The sequence below is a fragment of the Rhagoletis zephyria genome, unplaced genomic scaffold (assembly GCF_001687245.7).
Source record: "Rhagoletis zephyria isolate East Lansing unplaced genomic scaffold, Rhagoletis_zephyria_1.1 Rzeph_scaffold_00407, whole genome shotgun sequence".
Classification (NCBI taxonomy): domain Eukaryota; kingdom Metazoa; phylum Arthropoda; class Insecta; order Diptera; family Tephritidae; genus Rhagoletis; species Rhagoletis zephyria.
This window is the reverse complement of record NW_016157491.1, coordinates 252,397-270,669: the sequence shown is the minus strand read 5'-3', so window position 1 is coordinate 270,669 and position 18,273 is coordinate 252,397. Positions and strand designations below refer to the sequence as shown.

At 37.8% G+C, this 18,273-nt stretch overlaps 2 protein-coding genes and 1 long non-coding RNA gene across 3 annotated transcripts in view; all 3 read right to left on the bottom strand.

Moving 5' to 3' along the window:
- Window positions 1-745, bottom strand: part of LOC108359547 (uncharacterized) — an 8,788-nt gene extending 8,043 nt beyond the window's left edge. The window contains exon 1 of the long non-coding RNA XR_001846940.1: window positions 397-745. This is a non-coding gene — a long non-coding RNA (uncharacterized LOC108359547). The remainder of the gene's footprint in view (window positions 1-396) is intronic.
- A 4,624-nt stretch (window positions 746-5,369) lies between these two features.
- On the bottom strand, window positions 5,370-7,762 carry LOC108359546 (alkaline phosphatase-like). The gene is made up of 4 exons (XM_017611460.1): window positions 7,678-7,762; window positions 7,282-7,613; window positions 6,140-7,148; window positions 5,370-5,782 (listed from the first exon to the last, which is right to left on the bottom strand). Exons 1-4 carry the CDS (start codon window positions 7,748-7,750, stop codon window positions 5,592-5,594), a joined length of 1,605 nt encoding a protein of 534 aa, XP_017466949.1. The 5' UTR covers window positions 7,751-7,762; the 3' UTR covers window positions 5,370-5,591.
- A 5,130-nt stretch (window positions 7,763-12,892) lies between these two features.
- Window positions 12,893-15,113, bottom strand: LOC108359543 (alkaline phosphatase-like). Its single transcript, XM_017611454.1, has 4 exons — window positions 14,841-15,113; window positions 14,214-14,539; window positions 13,137-14,154; window positions 12,893-13,071 (listed from the first exon to the last, which is right to left on the bottom strand). The coding sequence occupies exons 1-4, from the start codon at window positions 14,911-14,913 to the stop codon at window positions 12,893-12,895; spliced, it is 1,596 nt and encodes a 531-aa protein (XP_017466943.1). The 5' UTR covers window positions 14,914-15,113.
- Between the last annotated feature and the right edge of the window lie 3,160 nt (window positions 15,114-18,273).

Below are 18,273 nucleotides of genomic sequence, written 5' to 3'. Positions count from 1 at the left end.
GGGGGGGGGGGGGGGGAAGGGGGGTATGCAGATTTTAAAACACAATTTATACGCTTCCATACATACAAACATACATACATATATGTAAATAAGTACAAACATTTGTGTGTAACATATAAATATGAATAATAAAGAGGGGGGGAGGGGGGGCCGGCTCCTCGCCTTAATTCGTGCAATCTCCAGTTGGAAGCGTGCAGCTCAACAACTAGCCGACCGTGTGTAACTGCGATTCAACGTGATAGCGCTTGCTTTGTTTAACGGTAATAAGCGTGTAGTTTCACCACTTGTTTATTGGCATATTTTTTTTTTTTTTGTAACAATGACTGGCTAATCGTTTGTTTTTAATAAATCTTTATTATATATTTACTTTTCTACATTCTAGATACATATGCACACCTTTTAGAGCGCGATTAGTTTTTTTTTTCAAGTGTATTTTTAACTCCTATTCAAGTGCTAACCATAGCTTTGCAGTTTGAGTTATTGTACAACGCTGGTGTCACTTTTCGTAATACTTTTTGAAAGCGTAACATACTCATGTACTTACTACATACATACATATATGTATATATTTCTTAATGCACTTGCACTTCACTGTCTCAGCTGCTGAATTTTTTTTCTACTATTTTTTTAATTAGAATTTGTTTGCATTCGCTCTCTTACTTATCGTTTTTTATTTACTTTATCTCTTAACTATACTCGCTTTATGCAACAGCCTCCAAAAATTGATGCTGTTGCCCCAATGAAAGCATCGCTGCTGACTGTTTACCGTCAACGTTTACAAAATGCCGCCTGGTCGCTTGGCCGCTTTCTGGTTGCCGTTGCTGTTACTTCCGTCTCTGCTGCTGATGTTGTTGTTGTTGATGTTGATGTTGCTGCTGCTACTGCTAGCTGTTATTGTCTCTTCACGGCCGGTTTCTTGCTGCTGTTAGCCAGCAAATGTTGCCCGTACAACGCGTCTGTTAATGCTTTTACCTGTACCTAAGTGGCGCGAGAGCGCTTTGGTACTCGAATACATACATACATTGGATTTTGCTACTAGAGTGAGCGAGCTTTTATCTCTACTTATCTGTGGACATACCAACGAAATAGGGTGGATAAAAAACACTAATGGTTGAAGCCAGTTAATTTTCTTTAAGTTATTAAAGTTAAAAAATAATTATCGATTTTGATCGCTATTTGTAAATATTTCCAAACGTATTCGCTATAGCGCCGGTAAGGATCATTAGATAGAATTCGTTTCTAAAAGTCGCCACCAGCATCAATCCACATTTTTTGAGATTACTTTGCAGTTTAATTGAGGCAGATATTCTGAAAGCTCAAGCTGATGAAATAGTGGCACCTGTGCTGACAATGCCCGACATAACAGCAACTGACTCCTGCTCATGATTATCGACCGCTTCGTGCTTACCCTCGACGTCCAATATCGGAAGACCATTCAGCTGGTAGGCTTTTACAGCTAACATATGTAGGTGATGCCCCCTTGGTTTCAGCGGGGGTCCAACGACTTTTCGAACGAATTCAGCAACATCAGCGCTTGCAGATAGAGAACCCCCAATTTTTGCAGCTGCCCCACCTTGCATTTGTGTACATATCAGAAAATTACTAAAATATTCGAATCTGTCACGAGAAGGTAATGATGTATGTGGTCACATCAAAATTAATTAAATTTCAATGTGAAGTGCGTATAAAAAATATTTTAGTTAGCAATGAAAAAAATTATAAGAATTAAGGTGGTTCCATCGTTTTATTTAGTTCAGAACTTTCAGAAAAAGTTCAGAAAAATTCCGAAACATATAAAAAAAAAAATAAATACATAACAAAACGAGTTACACATTATTTTCAAAATACTCAATCAATAGCATCACATTTTTTCGTTTAACATTACCTTAAAAAAAATTTTAAGGTTTTCTTATTTGTTTTATTTAAAGGTTCTTGAAAAATCAACTAAATGATTACCCAGAGGTTTCCAGTTCAAAACCTCGAGCTCATGCGAAACACAAGCGAAAGTATTTTTTTGTGGCACCCCAGTGGAATATTAACTCTTTAGGTAGAGGCTTTCTACATATAAACGAAATATGAGAAAAGCTCTCCCATGAGCTGCTGTCGATAAAGTGTTTAAATGCGAGTATATGCGCTTTTTGTATTAAGTTCATAGAAATCATGAAAACTTATCGTGAACATTTACGAATTTGCAGAAGTTGGAGGGAGTCTTCCTATGGAGTCATGTTTTTATACGAATTACATGCACTTATAAAAGCACACAAATTTGCATGAGTACTAGGTACGCCTGAAAGTATGCAATTTTCAAAAATACTTTCTGTTTGGAGGCTTTGAAGCCAACTTTTGTTTGCAATTTTTCACACAATTTGCCGATAGGATATCATGAGCAATGTTGACAAATTGTAAACCATTGTTATTAGCGCAAACGGTTGGATCTCCATTCTTTTGGATCTTGTGGAAGTGCCTTAAGATTCCTGTATTCGGGCATGTATTCATTATACCAAATTGCGTCAGATGGTAACTGCGCCCAACTAGATTTTTACAGCCGGATTTGACCGGCTCAACCGGTATCCGGCAGCTTCAGGGGAATTGGTTATTTCTGGTCTCGCCTCGTGTTGTTATGGTGGAAAGGCCTGAGTTTCATGCGTATATTAGTCAGGATTCTTCTTCGACCAATGCGGTATCTCTGTCGCCAATGAAAAGTGATCCTTCCATATCTCAAGTGTCCTTTCGAAGTCTATGTCTGCAAAGCCTATCAAATTTTCACAGAAAATTTTCAGGCCACAGTGCCGCATGCCAGCATTTAAAACTTCTCGAATTCACATACATTTATGTATATTTTCATTCTCTTTAACATTTATCTTCTCACCAATCTTTCCCCGATATCACTCAACTGTAGCTGTAGCGTATCTATTGGCTGTAGAGTGGCTTTGTATGCTGTTGAAGTGGAGAAAACAAAGCCGCCGTAGCGGGTAGTACCGTTGAAGGCATATAAATGTCGATTTAGGGCCGATCACCTGAATTGAGCAACGCCAGAAAGTCAACTGGGCTTAATTTGCGTTAAGATATGTGCCTAGATCCGTATAAGAAACGCTAGACAACGCCCTGAGTTCGGCTATTGGGCAAATGTTGCCGGTAATCTGGATTTTGGCCAAGAAACCATCATCTCGGACGAGGCCCATTTTTGTTTGGGTCAGCGGCTGTGTCAACAAGTAAATAGGCGTTATTGAAACAAACACAATCCAAATGTATTCGATCCTATCGACTTACCAAAAATCGGAGCGGCCGCCTGAAACAGTGCCTGCGGCCATATATAAAGGCATGAATGTCGGCTTAAAATAAAGCCAGTGTCATTGTTATCATAAATGCCTTACGCAGCATATCATATCTCATCTTTCGCATTTCCTAGACTGCGCAGCAATCATTGCCTTACACTTATCTAAAATATACAGAAATTGGATAGAAGAGCCTTCCCTACAGAGTGTCCGTATATTCCAGGTGTTTATCGGTAAAATGTAGTCCTCTTTCCGTAATTTAGAGTCATTACCGTTAGGAGGCGTTATTATTATATATTTACATATATATATAGTCACTTGCTCTGCGGCGGACACCATCTTGCAGCCGCGCCTACTATTTAATATATTTCGCATAAATACTTAAAAATAACGGGTTATCCATCTATACCTTTTTTCATTTAAAATAAAACATCGTCTTTATTACTACCCGAAGGAACAATTTTGCCATTTACTTTTTAAAAATAATTTCATTCAAATGTTCGTACATTCGGAAGGTTCGAAGTTGCATTTTGTTGATACGCGGTTTTCTGCTTTAAACGACAACATGTGGGTCGTTCTTAAAAAACATGACCATTCTGAATTTTGTAATTTTTAAAAATTAAGTTGGCCAAATATGTTTATAATTGGCCTCATGTGGTTACGGATGGTATCAACAATAGGAATCCATAACCAGCAGTATTTTTTTTAATTTTTGGAGTTTTTGGAGTTAATAAGTCACAGAGTGGACCGGTAACAGAGGGGACAAATTAACTCAAAAATACCATATTTTAGCTTTTTATTCGAATTTTGGAGAATTTATTTGTCCACTTAATTAATGTACATAAAATATTTATAAAAAAATTATAAAATAAATAAAAAATCACTTTACTCACCGTTTTTCAACAGTAACAGAGTTGACACTGAATAAGGGTACGTACCCGGCATACAATTGGGTTCCTTACTCAACAACGCACTAAACAAGACTGAACAGTTCAAAACACATTTTGTTGATTTTAGCTAAGTTATGATGGAGAAGCATAAGAGAAATATACGCGTCATAACGTTTAACAAACATTTTTCAATAAAATGAGTGGACGTAACAGAGGGGACCAAAACCTGGGGACACAAATTTTCTTCATAAAAATTATACAAAAAAATTATTTTTCATCATTCTTTTCTATATATGGTATTAATATACACAAACTGAATAACAAAAATTGTAAATATTATTTTTTTTCAATTTTATTTCAACTGAAAATAACTATTAAATTTTTATAAATTGGCTCGGGACACAGGTTTTTGCTAAACCTTTGACATTGAAAATATTTTTTAAGTTATTTTCAGATAATTAATTATTTTTTTTTATAATATAGTTACGTAGAATCGATAATAATTTATAAAAATGCAGATATTTTTCTATTTTCTTTTTGAAGAAACAAAATATAAAATAGTAAAGTCTGGGGACACCAATTGGTCATGTTTTTTAAGAACGACCCATGTACAAACATGCATGTATGTATGTGCATGCATACGTACATATAAAGGAAAAGAAGCATTTGCAATGTTTAATGCCCAAATTTAAATAATAAATAATTCGAATACTCAGATTATTCATCTTCATATTTGACTAGTCTTTCCAAATAATTTATTAATTAAGATAAACAGTAAATTTATATTTTACCTTGTGAATGCGAATCAACCAGCAGCAAAAGCAGAAGCTGAAGTGTGCGAAAATGTTTACCTTGTGCATTGCAGAAGATACTTGCGATGTGAATGGGAGTTAACGAGGCGATTGATATATTGTTCATATTCATGTAAATCCGCCAGATATTTTTCGATAAAAACGAAGGTTAACATGTTTCCAATTTTTTTTTTTTTTATATACATTTCAAGGTGAAAGAGGCAGTTTTAGTGAGTTGTTCTTTAAATTTTTATTTTAAATCATTTTACCTAACATACATACATACATATGTATGTGTAAGACTTAATATTTGCTTAAAGTATATGAAATGCTGGAATGGTGTTTTTTTAGTCAAGGTTATGGTTAAGGGATTCACTAACCGTCATAACAGATATATATACTGCGATCGTGGCATAAACCGCATGGCGGATACAAATATTTTGTGATTGTCGAGAATCGCTTTAACATTTTTTAACCCTTATAAAATTTATGACCCTAATTATGAGACATGAATGAATTAGTCTAAAAAATCAACTATCAATTACAATTACGGTAATGAGGTTAAGGTGTGCAAATACTACTTATATCTACATACAAATATGTCCGTTGCGTAAGAAGTCCATATCGTTGTTGTCTTAACTTTTCGTTTTATCACACATTTTCGGACCATCACCTATGCAACTGGAGTAGGCCATCATGTGAGGTAGCAGATTTTGTTGCATGACGCCACAAAATAGGTGGTCCCATGGACCGGACGCATACACGCCCACATCGTCGCCGCCATGAACGCCCACATCCTGTTTAATATAACTGGGTGCTACAAAGTCTGGAAGTGAATGAGAAATTTTATTAATTCATATTAAAGATGTAAATGAGCTACAAATAGCTGATGAGAATGTGATTTGGATTTTTGGTTAAACAAATTTATGGCACTGACGATCCATCACTTTTATCGATGTAGGCCTAACTCAGGAAGACTGAGACATTCATTTTGAAGGCCGATTGCTAATGCGTAGCTGAAGAAATCTGATTTATTTGGGTTACACTATATTACTGAAGCGTAAAGAGCTCCATTAAATATGAACCGAACAGTGCTTTTGCAAAGCTTTTGCATAGAACAGTTCCAAACTGGTGTGCTACCTCATCGGCCTTTCACAGCAATTAACACAGCTTTTATTCTTACCTGGATTTTTCATTTTTCCTCTCAAATTTTGCCTAGTTCCATCTGCATGCTGATACTGCTGCGGACCTACCGCATAATTCAATGTCGCATAGGGCACTCCATTCGAATCCTCACCCATCTCGTTCAAACCTAAAATATCAGTGCCCCTCTCCGGATATCCAGATATGCTCAAGGGATGGCCATGATCCGCTGTCACCACAATCAGCGTATCCGCCGGATCGGTCATGGCGCGCGCCAACTGAATGGCTTTATCGAATTCCAAAATTTCGTCCAAGGCAATGCCAAGCTTATTCTCGTGGTTTCCATAATCGATGAGACCGCCTTCGATGAAAATGAAATAGCCGTTATTATTCTTACTGAGAAATGAGAGCGCCACGCCAGTCATTTCAGCCAACGTTGGCTGATCGTCGTTCGCATGCAGATGGTACTGCATCAACTCCGATTGGAAGAGACCCATGATGTTGGACACTTGCGAGACATTCAGCCGCAGCAATTGGTCGCGGTTTTTCACAACAACGCCGTTGGGGTGCGAGTTCTGCCAGCGTGAGAGCAAGTTTTTGCCGTCCAACCGCTCGCCGGGATTGCCGAACAAATCCTTGACCGTGTTGGGCAGAAACTTACCCATGCCGCCACCCATTAGCACATCCAAATTCTTACCCGGCTGCATTGTAACCAGCTGTTGCGCTATGTCCGGGCAGGTGGCAGGATCTTGGCCGTAAAATAGAACATCGGCGTCGCATTCCCACAAACGGTTGGCAACGTGCGCATAGCCACCCGATGGACTGGCGTGTGTGAGTGAGGTGGTGGTGATGAAACCGGTGGATTTGCCCGCCGCCTGCGCCCAGCTGTAGATGGAGGTCAGGTGGTTGCTGGCATCCATGCTGGCCGTGCAGTTGTTGAAGTCTACGTTCGCATTCACGCCGAGCGTGAGCACGTTGGATTTGACGCCGCACATATAAGCGGTCGAGGTGCAGGCTGAGTCGGGCACTTGAGCATTTGTGCAGTAGGTCTGGAGAGGGGGCGGGGGNGGGGGGGGGGGGGGGGGGGGGGGGGGGGGGGGGGGGGGGGGGGGGGGGGGGGGGGGGAGTAAAGTGGTTGCATGAAACTGTACCGCCTGGCAAACCGAAAATCGAAATACTCACTCTGCTCAGCCCGGTATAGGGAAACTTTTCGAATGACAACAGCTGTTCTTCGCCCGTGAAGCCCACACGCTGCCCTTGAAGTATTCTCGCTGCTGTTATGGCAGTGAACGGCATGCCATCGCCGAGGAAGAAGATCACATTTTTCGCTTTATTCTTATTCACCCGTTTGCTCAGTCGCTTACTCAACTCTTCTTTAGCCTGATCGCGCCAGAATTTCGGATCCAGTTCAGCCTTCGGCACCATGCGATTATTCAAAGCCATGCCGATGCCCATGTTGTTGGGATTGTCCCGCTGCAGCTTATTCACGACGTACGGTGCGTGTAAATCGGGCGCTGTAATGGAAAAAAGAAAGTAGCAGACAAGTGTTCAGATTCTTTTAAAGTGAATGCAACGAACATTTGTTGAGCAAGGTCAATGCTTGCACCAGACACTGCGCCAACACGAGCGTCGCCAAAGTTTTGCCCTGCATATTTGTGTTATACCACCGCGTTTCACTGTTAACCCAACAAGGCTCCTTGGCTAACGGCTGAATTTAAATGCTTGCAAAATCGCAGACCAACAGTCTATTTATCGCTTCCCAGCCGAGGTAATCAGCTACCAGTAAAGCTGCTTTCACTCAAAATGTGGGGGGAATTGATAAGGTTACATGATTTTACAATTGTATAACGTTGAGGCGGTTGTAGGTGCTTAGTTTGGCGTATTTACATACGATTATAAATAAATAAATTTTTATATATATATGTACATACATATGTACATATATAGGTGTATGCAATGTTAATGCTTGTGTGAATGAGCATTTAATGGTTTACTTAGCTCATTCTTGCTTATCTTAAGATTATTTTAATATTAAAATAAACTTTGATGAAAGTATACATATGTAAATATACATATATCGGAAGCTTAGAGCGAAAACTTGCCAAGTCCACTTCTTATGAAAGCCCACATTTTGATATAGGGAAAAAAAACAAAACAAATTAAAAATGCATCCAAGAGGATTTAGCTGTGTACTGGTTTAATTTTTTTTATTTTCAACGAAAGGCAAATTTGCTACTTAAGTCCAACAGAGGCATGCAAAATTCGATAATGCCAAAATAATACGAAATTTTTTAATGAACATCAAATCCTTTTGATTCGCTTAGAAATTTTCTTTGCTTAAAATACGCAAAATGTTGTATTCAAAGTTTTGCCAAATACTTGAAGAAGATGCCAATAAATAAATTTTTAAAAATGGACTTAGCAACTTTTCACCAGCACTTTTGCTGGCAGCAGCCGTAAGAAACGTACTTTTATAAAAGGGGAGAGGAGGTGCAATTATGACTCGTGAGCTATATATATATATATATATCATCCACGTGCGCGACAACTTTGACTCCATCGCTGCTGAGTACTAGAATGGCGTTGTTTCATACGTATAGATGGTATATGTAAAAAAAAAAACAAAAATTCCTAAATTGCCTAGCTTTGAATGGATGTTCACTAATTTCGCGAATCTTTTCAGGACGACAGACTGATTGGCCTACTTAATATTTTTCGGCAATGTACTAGTTAATAAATATTTTCCCCATCACCCACCTTGGGGTTCATTACATACTTTAATATTTTTCTAAATAGACGGAACATAGCTAAACATTTGCCAGTGGGCTGTAGAAAAGCTTAATTTAATTAGTTTGAACGGTGCTTTCTTGGGATTTGAGATTTTCTATCCCCATCACGGAGGATATTGCTTCCTGCCGAAGCTAATGGGACAAGAAACCCTAAAGGATGATCCAATAGCGTTTTGTTTAAAGAGTAGTAGACTACGAATTGGGCAACTGTTCGTCGAAGTCATGTTTGAAACGTAGTTTTTGAGCCATGCTTTTGCTTAAGAGCTTGAGCAGAGTGTTGGGGCTAACAGAAGTCACCTGTTATCCAGCAAAGAATACATGAAGCTATTCGTCAACCAATTAACATAAATAAATTAAAAGAGAGAGAGCAAGTTCATATCGTTCAATGCAACATCGCAAGAGCGAACGAATCGCATGCAATATTTTTATCAATCTCTAAACTATCTGATAGAATTTAACAGACGTATGTAAACGAAAAGCTTTTGCTGCTTTCGATGAAAGTATAATCATACGTACATATGTATCACATACTACGTATGATCGCTTTCGTATACATACATATGTAGATATACGGTAACAATTTCGCCGCCTGCACAAACAGTTCTCCAACTGGCAAGTCAAACAATGCGCAGCGCAGCCCTTGCAATCCGACCCATGTGGTAGTCACTGAAGCTTTCCGGCATTCGGCCAGCACAGGTCAATAATTTCTAATTTTAATCTAAGTAGCGGCAGTATAACGTAGTCAAAATCCGTCCGGCCAAAATGCTGCTGCACCAGCTGTTCAGCTCTGCAACATGCCGAGCGAATTGAGCCGGAAGTGGTACAGCTGTGGAGCGGAAATAACTATTTTGAAAAGTACAACAGGGTGCAAGTAATGCGTTGCCTAGAGAAGGCAGAGAGAAGAGGGAGGAATGGCTCCAAGTTGATGAAATAACTATGAAATTTTGATACGCCAAGGCAGGAGCAGAGGCGCGAATGAGAATTTTAGTTTTATTTTGATTGCCAGTAACTACACGGAATTTTTGATGAATGACATTTAGTTGCGCTTCGAGGACATACGCGCGGCCAACACGCGGACACCGAGTGCCAGCAGCGAATTTCACATTCGTATGTACATATGTACATACATGCATAAATATGTAGGTACATGTGGGTGACAACAATGTAGTAAAATGCAGCAAAAATATATCGTATAAAGCATATATATGTATTATATGTATGTATGTATACATGCCCTTCGCTGCATTTGGGTTAAAAAAAAAAAAAAAAAAAAAAAAAATGGGGGTGTAGTTATTTGCACATATTTTTATTCGCTCGTAATCACATTTTTGGCTGCCACATCTGCGGTGGCAGGTGTGTCAATTAGTTACTACACGTATGCCAACATTTTTATGGCTCAGTGCCAGATTTGGATGTTGATTATAAAGTCAAATGTTCGCAGCTTTGAGGCTTTGGTGTTAATAAACGTCAATTAAAAGCGCTTTCGGCGGCGAAGCATAGTCCAATTCATTTACTTTCACATATATATAAATATGCTAAATGTCAATTGCAGCGTTGCAATTCGAATTACAAGCCATACGCCTAGACACATAAACACAAACTTATAGAGAAGTATTGCAAGTGCTTAGGTGGGATGATATACGAAAACGCCCAAAGCTCATGCGCACCTCATTTGGGCAAAATGCTCCTGCAGGGAGCAATCCAGTTAGCTAGCGGTGCTGATTTAATGCATTAAATTTCATTGCATTCACACTGGGACTCTGACGGACTTTGAAATATGCATTCACCCCTTTTTTGCATTCGATTTCTCAATAATCCTCTCTCTAATCTTACTCTCTCTACATATTATATGAAAGCCCATGAAAGCCCGTACATTTTAATGGGAAGGAGATCATTTATATCTTTCAGGTTTGCACGGTAATCAAGCCATTCGACTCCTTATTAATTTAGAAATAAACTTCAAAAAGTAAATCAAATAGTGGTTTAACTTAATTGCGTATATCGTACGAGCCAATTCAACAATCTTAATGTGAAATACGGCAAATGAAATTCTACATAGACCGTATATACTTACATCATTTTTCGATAGATCTGATAGTTTCTGACAAATTAATTAATCATTCCAGATTTTTAAATTTTTTTTTTTATGAAAAAATTTATGAAAAAAAAACCACTTTCATAGAAGAAAAATTAAAAAAATAACAGGTTCTGTGTCAAATTTTTACCTTTGTGCTAAAGCCTGTTCTGTTACAAAAAAAAAAAAAAAAATCAAGTTACTAATGAAGAAAATCGATGGATAAATAAAGAAGTAATGAGTGGTCAAATATTTCATAAAAAAATCTTTGCGCATTTTTTCAACGGCTTCAGTGCCAAAAAAGAAGAAGACTAGGGCTCAATAGGTTCTTCGGTTCATATGTACGTTTGTATATCAGAGCTATACATATTTTTTTCTCCAGTTGGCAGTTGCATTTCTGAATGCGTGAATCCACATGAAAGCAATATGTATGTGTAATCATAATTTTACAAACAATCGTATATACATATAGTTACCCTTTCACGTCGTCTACACACACAAGGGAACATGTGTGTAAATGTGTATGTGCGAGTGCATTAAAGGCTCATAAAAGCTACGATTTATGCAAATATTTTTGCACTGGCCAGTTTAGTAGTCAGCCGGTGGCCCGCAGCACGTTGGCACATACATCCATATTTACCTTTGTTGTTTTATGCGCAGCTGTGTGTGTGTGTGTTCGTAAGATATGTTAGTAAATACCAACTGAGTGCGAATTTGCGCGCGAATGCGAGCCATAAAACTTTTTTTTTTAGCACAAAAATAAAAAAAGAAAGTGTAAAAATGCACACTTTACATAAATGTGTGGACGACTATGAATGTGCTTTTACATATATTTGGAGGCGAAACTTCGAGTGCGTGTTAGAGGGTAGGTGTCCGCGCGAAATAGTTCTGCTTAAGAAAAAAATGTTCCACAATTCCCTAAGCATGCATACAAAGTACATATATCTGTAGGGGAGTTTTTTTCTTAATGCGGGGGAGTCTTTGATTTTTCATATTAATGCTAAGCTCGGGAATTGAGCGTTTTATGTACCATAGAGAGTTGAACCGTTATTCGAAATCTCGTAACTTTTAAATTGTAACGAGCACTTAATATTTATAAATATTTTATGATTGAGTGGGCCGTTTTGTATAGATTCAGTGACGTGAAACACCTTCAAATATGGAAAATGCAGTGTCCGAATTTTGAATACTGCGCCTCAAAATATGCCACAAAAATTAGATTTTAAATGTTAAAGAAATGCACAAATATTTAAAAAATTATTTTCTAGCGGCATATTTGTCCAAGGGGGCATTAGTGTTGCGCTGAGTTTTTTGATTTTGTTAGAATAGAACTGTAAGTTTGGTTTCGGTTGTATTTCGTGATTTTTGTTTTTTTTGTAGCAGCGTGTAACTAGAGTGCCTAAAAGCACGCAACGTAAGATGCTCAAGCAAATTTTTGCTCGTCAATACCCAAAAATTATTTGGGTTGGAGGGCAAGTAGAGATCCAATACATATTTCAATTTTCAATGTTGGTCTTAAAATGTACCCCAATTGGAGGGCCGGAAAAAGGGCAAATTTTCGGTATGCAAAATAGTTTCAGTTCTTCACTTGAGAAAAGCTTAGATATCAATTTGAATTCAAAATTTATTCAACATTTAATCAAACCTTGGAAAAAATGTTGTGAAAGTATTGTAGATCCATTTAGGAATAAGAATTTCTTAAAGACTGGCAAAACATTGGAAAAAGTTTGCTTTGTGCATATTAACTGTCCAAAGTTATGCCGTGATATGCATAAAAAAAAAAAAAAAAAATATTCCGTCGATTTGGTAACCTGCTCCTTTTTTTGAAGTCGCTTACTAAAGGTAAAAATTATAATGAACTTCTTTTGATTTCATTTACGCAAGGAAATATATTGACGTTTTATTATTATTATATTCAGCTTTAGGCCCTTTAAGCGCAAGACTTTGCGCCATTACCAATGCAAGCAGCGTAAGCCATTAGGTGAGGCAGCGTATTCTGCTGCAAGACGCCAGTGAAGAGATGGGCATGTGGCCCCGATGCGTATACGCCCACATCGTCACCAGCATGTACGCCTATCGAGCCTTTAATATAACTTGGAAAAGTAAAATCTGCAGAAAATAAATCAAAACCAAAATTTACATGTCAGGACAACCAACCGCAATGATACATCTACCTGGAGTGTCAGCGAATTTTCCTTCCAATTCAATGCGATTGCCATTTTCATCCAAGTACTGCTCAGTGCCTACAGCGTAATTTAATGTGGCATAATGTACGCCATTCACATCGTAACCAATCTCATTTAAGCCTAAAATATCATTTCCACGCTCAGGATAGCCGGAGATGCTGAGCGGATGGGCATGGTCGGCCGTCACTACAATGAGTGTGTCCTCGGTGCTGGTTAAGTTGCGCGCCAACTCCACAGCCTTCTCGAATTCTATTGTCTCATCCAGACTGATGCCGGGCGTGTTGTAATGATTGCCGTAATCGATCAGACCGCCCTCGATGAAGACGAAGTAACCGTTTTCGTTTTTGCTCAAAAATTTAATGGCCGTCTCTGTCATTTCGGATAAGGTCGGCTCGCCTTCGGAAGCATTAAGATGGTAATTCATCAGCTTTGATTGGAAAAGCCCAATCACACTGGTGGTTTGGTTGATATTGAGTGCCTGCAGCTCCTTGCGATTGCTGACCAGCACACCACCCGGGTGGCGGCGCTGCCATTCGGAGAGTAGATTTTTGCCATCCGACCGTTCACCGGCATTGCCGAATTTGTCGATCATAGTTTTTGGCAAAAATTTGCCCATACCTCCGCCCATTATCAGATCCAAATTACGGCCTGGCTCCTCGGTAATAAGTTGCGTGGCTATATCAATGCAATTGGTGGTGTAATTGTCGCCGAGAAAGGTACGCACGTCTGTATCAGACTCCCAAAAGCGATTCGCGACATGCGCGTAACCACCGGACGGGCTGGCGTGTGTGAGGCTGGTGGTGGTGATGAAACCGGTGGATTTACCAGCTGCCTGCGCCCAATCGTAAAGTGAAGTGAGGTCGTTGGCCGGATCCATGGAGGCTTCGCAATCATTGAAGTTCACATTTGGGCCAACGCCCAGCGAAAGAATGTTGGTCTTAACGCCCGTGAGATAAGCGGTGGAAGAGCAAGCGGAATCGGCCACCTGAGCGTTGGTGCAGTATGTCTAAAATAGCGGAATATGTTTAATTAGTGAGCTGTGATTATAAAGAAGTGAATACTCACTCTGCTCAAGGCGGTGTATGGGAATTTCTCGAAACTCAGCTGTGACTCCTCGCCCAGTCTACCTTCGCGCTGTCCCTTGAGTATGCGCGCGGCGGTAACTGTGTTCAAAGACATGCCGTCGCCCAGGAAAAATATAACATTTTTCGCTTTGTTCGTATTTGGTTGGTTGTTCTGGACGCGCTTCTGTAACTCTTCATTTGCTGCATTTCGCCAAAAATTTGGATCCAGTTCCTCTGTGGGCACGATTTCATTGGTAATAGGCATGCCTAAGCCTGCCATAACATTGGTGCTCCTGGAAGTAGATGACGGCGGCGTATGGAGGTCAGCTGAAAGTGTTCCATGCATTTTAATTTTACCGTACTTTTTTAAGAGGCATGTAAAATTTAAATTTTTGTAATTATTTTTGGGAACAAATCCTCTAGACATTTTTCTAGATAATTATCAGTGGCTTTAAAGAATTTTCTATACAGCTCTTAACGTTGCATTTATTTGTATCTTTTTTCTGAATGCTCTGCCTTTTTTCATAAAAGCTGATTGGAGGATTTTAATAAAATAATTTGTTTTCTATTGATAAAAGCCACTGCACTTGAATCCCGTAAATATTTACTAAATTTATTTGAAGCTTACAAGAGCTGTCCACAGAATAAGCCGCGGCCACCAGCACTAGCGCAGCGATTGTTTTCATGCTGAAGTGCAGCATTTCTCTCAAATCTGTGATGTTTCGTCTTTCTAGCAAAATTAGGGCTGGAGTTTCTGGTCACGCTTCCTCCACTAGATGGTTAGCACTAGTTAAATGAATTTCGCAAATTGCTTTATATGCTGCCGATTAGAGATTGTAGTCCATTCTTAGCCGGACGACAGATGCCGGGTAACAAATTTTCAATTTATCTTTATGACTTTGGCTTTCATTTAAGTATTTAATTTGGTGATAATAATTCATAAATTGAAAAGTGTTAAAGCTCCTGCAATTATACGATATAATGCTTGTACAAAATCGATAAAATTTGATACGATGTAATTTACATACATATGTATGTTTATATATAGATGTGTGTGTATATATAAAACACTTTCTTCATATATACATAGTGGACTAAAAATAAAAAGATATTGGGCCGTATGCATAAAAACTAAGCAAATGCTTTTTCTTAAAACTTCAAACTCGATTTAGGTGAAAGGTATGAAATTTTAAGAAATAGCAATTGCTTAGTTTTTATGCATACGGCCCATTATCTCTGAACAAAATTCGTCGGTACGTGCGAATTTATTGAAATTAAAAAACAAATTAATAAAGTCAGCTTAACACATTAGGGCTATTCGCGATCCGGTGCAAATGGCCTAGCATCATTGCATTGCAAATTTGTATTGCAAATTATTTGCAATACACAAACAAAATACACGCATTTGCATTTGTCATGGCTTGGCAAATTTGCAATACCGAAAATCCATAGCATAAAAATGCTATGCATTGCATTCATAAACAAAACCAAAGCTGATGCACAAAAATTGTTTTGCAAAAGCTTTACCATGACAGTTTAATAAAGGTCGCTCACAATCCATGGCATATTTCTGCAATTGCATAAATTTGTCAGCTCTTATGCACCGAATCGCGAATAGCCCTAGTATGTACTAAATATGAAGTTTTATCTAAGATTGGCGGGCGCTGTATTTTTTTGAATGAAGGTTGCTGTTAATCTAAAATACATAAATAGCATAGATTTTATATGCACTTAATGTGTATTTTCATTAGTGCATCAAATCCCGGGATCGTGGATACTTTTCCGGGATTACAGCTTCGGGACCCCGAGACTTTTTCTGATTTATTTACAAAGCAAAAGTGCTGTTGAAAACGAAAAAATGCATTCACGTGCATTTGACATGAAAAACGAGAAATAAAGAACACCAAAATTTGCATTCAAATTGAACTTGATTTATTTGCATTCGGAAGTGACTTTCAGATCTGCAAGAACTGTGCAAAAATGAAACAACTGGCAGCAATTAAAAACACAAGACACTTTTACAGTGTGACAGAATTGTTCTTCATTTTATTTTGTTGGCATGGTTTAGTGGCAATTGAATTTCTGCCAAAATGAGGAAGTATTTTTGCAGTTAATATAGATATTTAAGAATACTAAACAAATATTTTAACATTAAATTACGGTCGCGTAAAACTAAATGTGGTGACAGTGAATTTGTGTGGTTTCTTTTCGACTGCTGAGAACGGTGAGCCTACTGCAAACTGTAAAAATTGTAATAAAGTCGATGTCCCGAAAAATCCCGGCATCCCGGTATAAGAGATTTTTGCATCCCTAAATCCCAGGATTGTTAAGGTGCTCCGGGTTGGAATGCCTTAGTTTACACCAAAAAAGACGGCTAAGGAAATTCTCCGAAACGAAAAAATTTAAGAAACTGGGGAACTACTAGAATTTGGGAACCACTACTCCAAACAAACTCAAAGAAATCAAGCACTCTCTGAGCGAACTGACGATCACTTTCAAGAGGAAGATAAGAGGAAGTGCGGAGGGCTTAAGATGCTGGCAGGCAGGTATATGGCTAGAAAATTATATTTAAATGCTAGATCTATACAGCGGCTCCGCCCACAGCAATATTTTCAGTTTAAATTAATTTATAATCTTAGGGGTTTATTGAGCTTTTATATTTCGGCCGGCATAGCCGAACGTTGGTTCAAACGCTCAATCTATATGGGAAACACTCGATAACTTGTTTTTACGATGACCTATCAAGATGAAACTCTGTACGCTGAAAGTTTTTTATTAATTATAATTTATTATTAATTTTTGTGTTATGTAAGAAAATTAAAATAATCATTAAAATTAAAAACCGCAAAAACATTAACGATTACTAATCGTAATGGAAATGTAAACGCTCTGGTTCATACTAAAAGTAGGCGAAATCGACCAGATGGGCATGTCTTAGTTATTGTAATAAAAAATACACTTTACTATATGAAATGTTAGGATTTACAGGGCAACTCTGGCTAAGACAGTTGAAAGTCTTTTGTGACACTACTGAAAGACCGTAGGCAAGATAGCTTGTAAGATTTTGTTCACTCTGGCACGAAAGTCTTCTATAAATTTCGACGCGCGCAGAGTAAAAACTCTCTCTGCCCGTCGCTGTATTAGAAAGATCTGAGGTTCGAATTTTCGGGCAGCGGATTTTTTTTTTTTTTTTTAATTAAAGTTAATTAAGATTAAGCTATTTAAGTTTAATTTCATTTTAATTTTTGGATTTTATTTTTATAAAAATATATTTTTTTAATATTATTTAATTTATAAAGACTTATTCTATTTTTAAAATTCCATTTTATACTGAACTACCTCTTATTTTTACGGTTTTATTGTTTTAAAAAGAAAAATATATGTACATTCTTTTTAATTTAATTTAATTTTTAGGAACCTATTTTATTTTCTTCTGTTTTTCAATTTAATTTTCTTATTTTTATTTTCATTAAATTTTTGTGATTTTGTTGTTTGAAAAAGAAAAATATATATGATGTATTGTTGAACGATTTTCTGCCATCGCTTGTCAAATTTGGTTTGGAGACCAACCGGTTTCGGCAGTGTGCCATCTTCCATGTCATTCAACGTTCTCTATTTTGGTCTGTTTTTTCTTCGAAACTGTCATCGAATGTCTTCTTATATCGCGAATGCCCACATCCTCACTTATACAGCAAAATAAGTTCAACGCATTTTCAACGTTTTAAAAGTTTTTTTTTGCTCTTTTAAAGTCTTTTTGTAGTTTGATCTACAAAACTTTGCAAACTCACATTTGAGTACATCTTTTGGATAGCAAGCACTCCATTTTGGCAGCCAAAAGTTTATGGTATAGGGGCTTCGCCTTCACGCTTTGATCAGAAAATTTCTTTCTTCTTCTTTTTTGTTCAATATAACTACATATAAACATACATATGAACGGAGACTTGCACATCTGTTCAATAGCTATCCCTTTGCTCTACTTTGAAGCCCATTTTTACATTACATATTTACATAAATACGATAACACAGCACTTGTCTTCTGTCATCATGTTGTTTCTATTGTA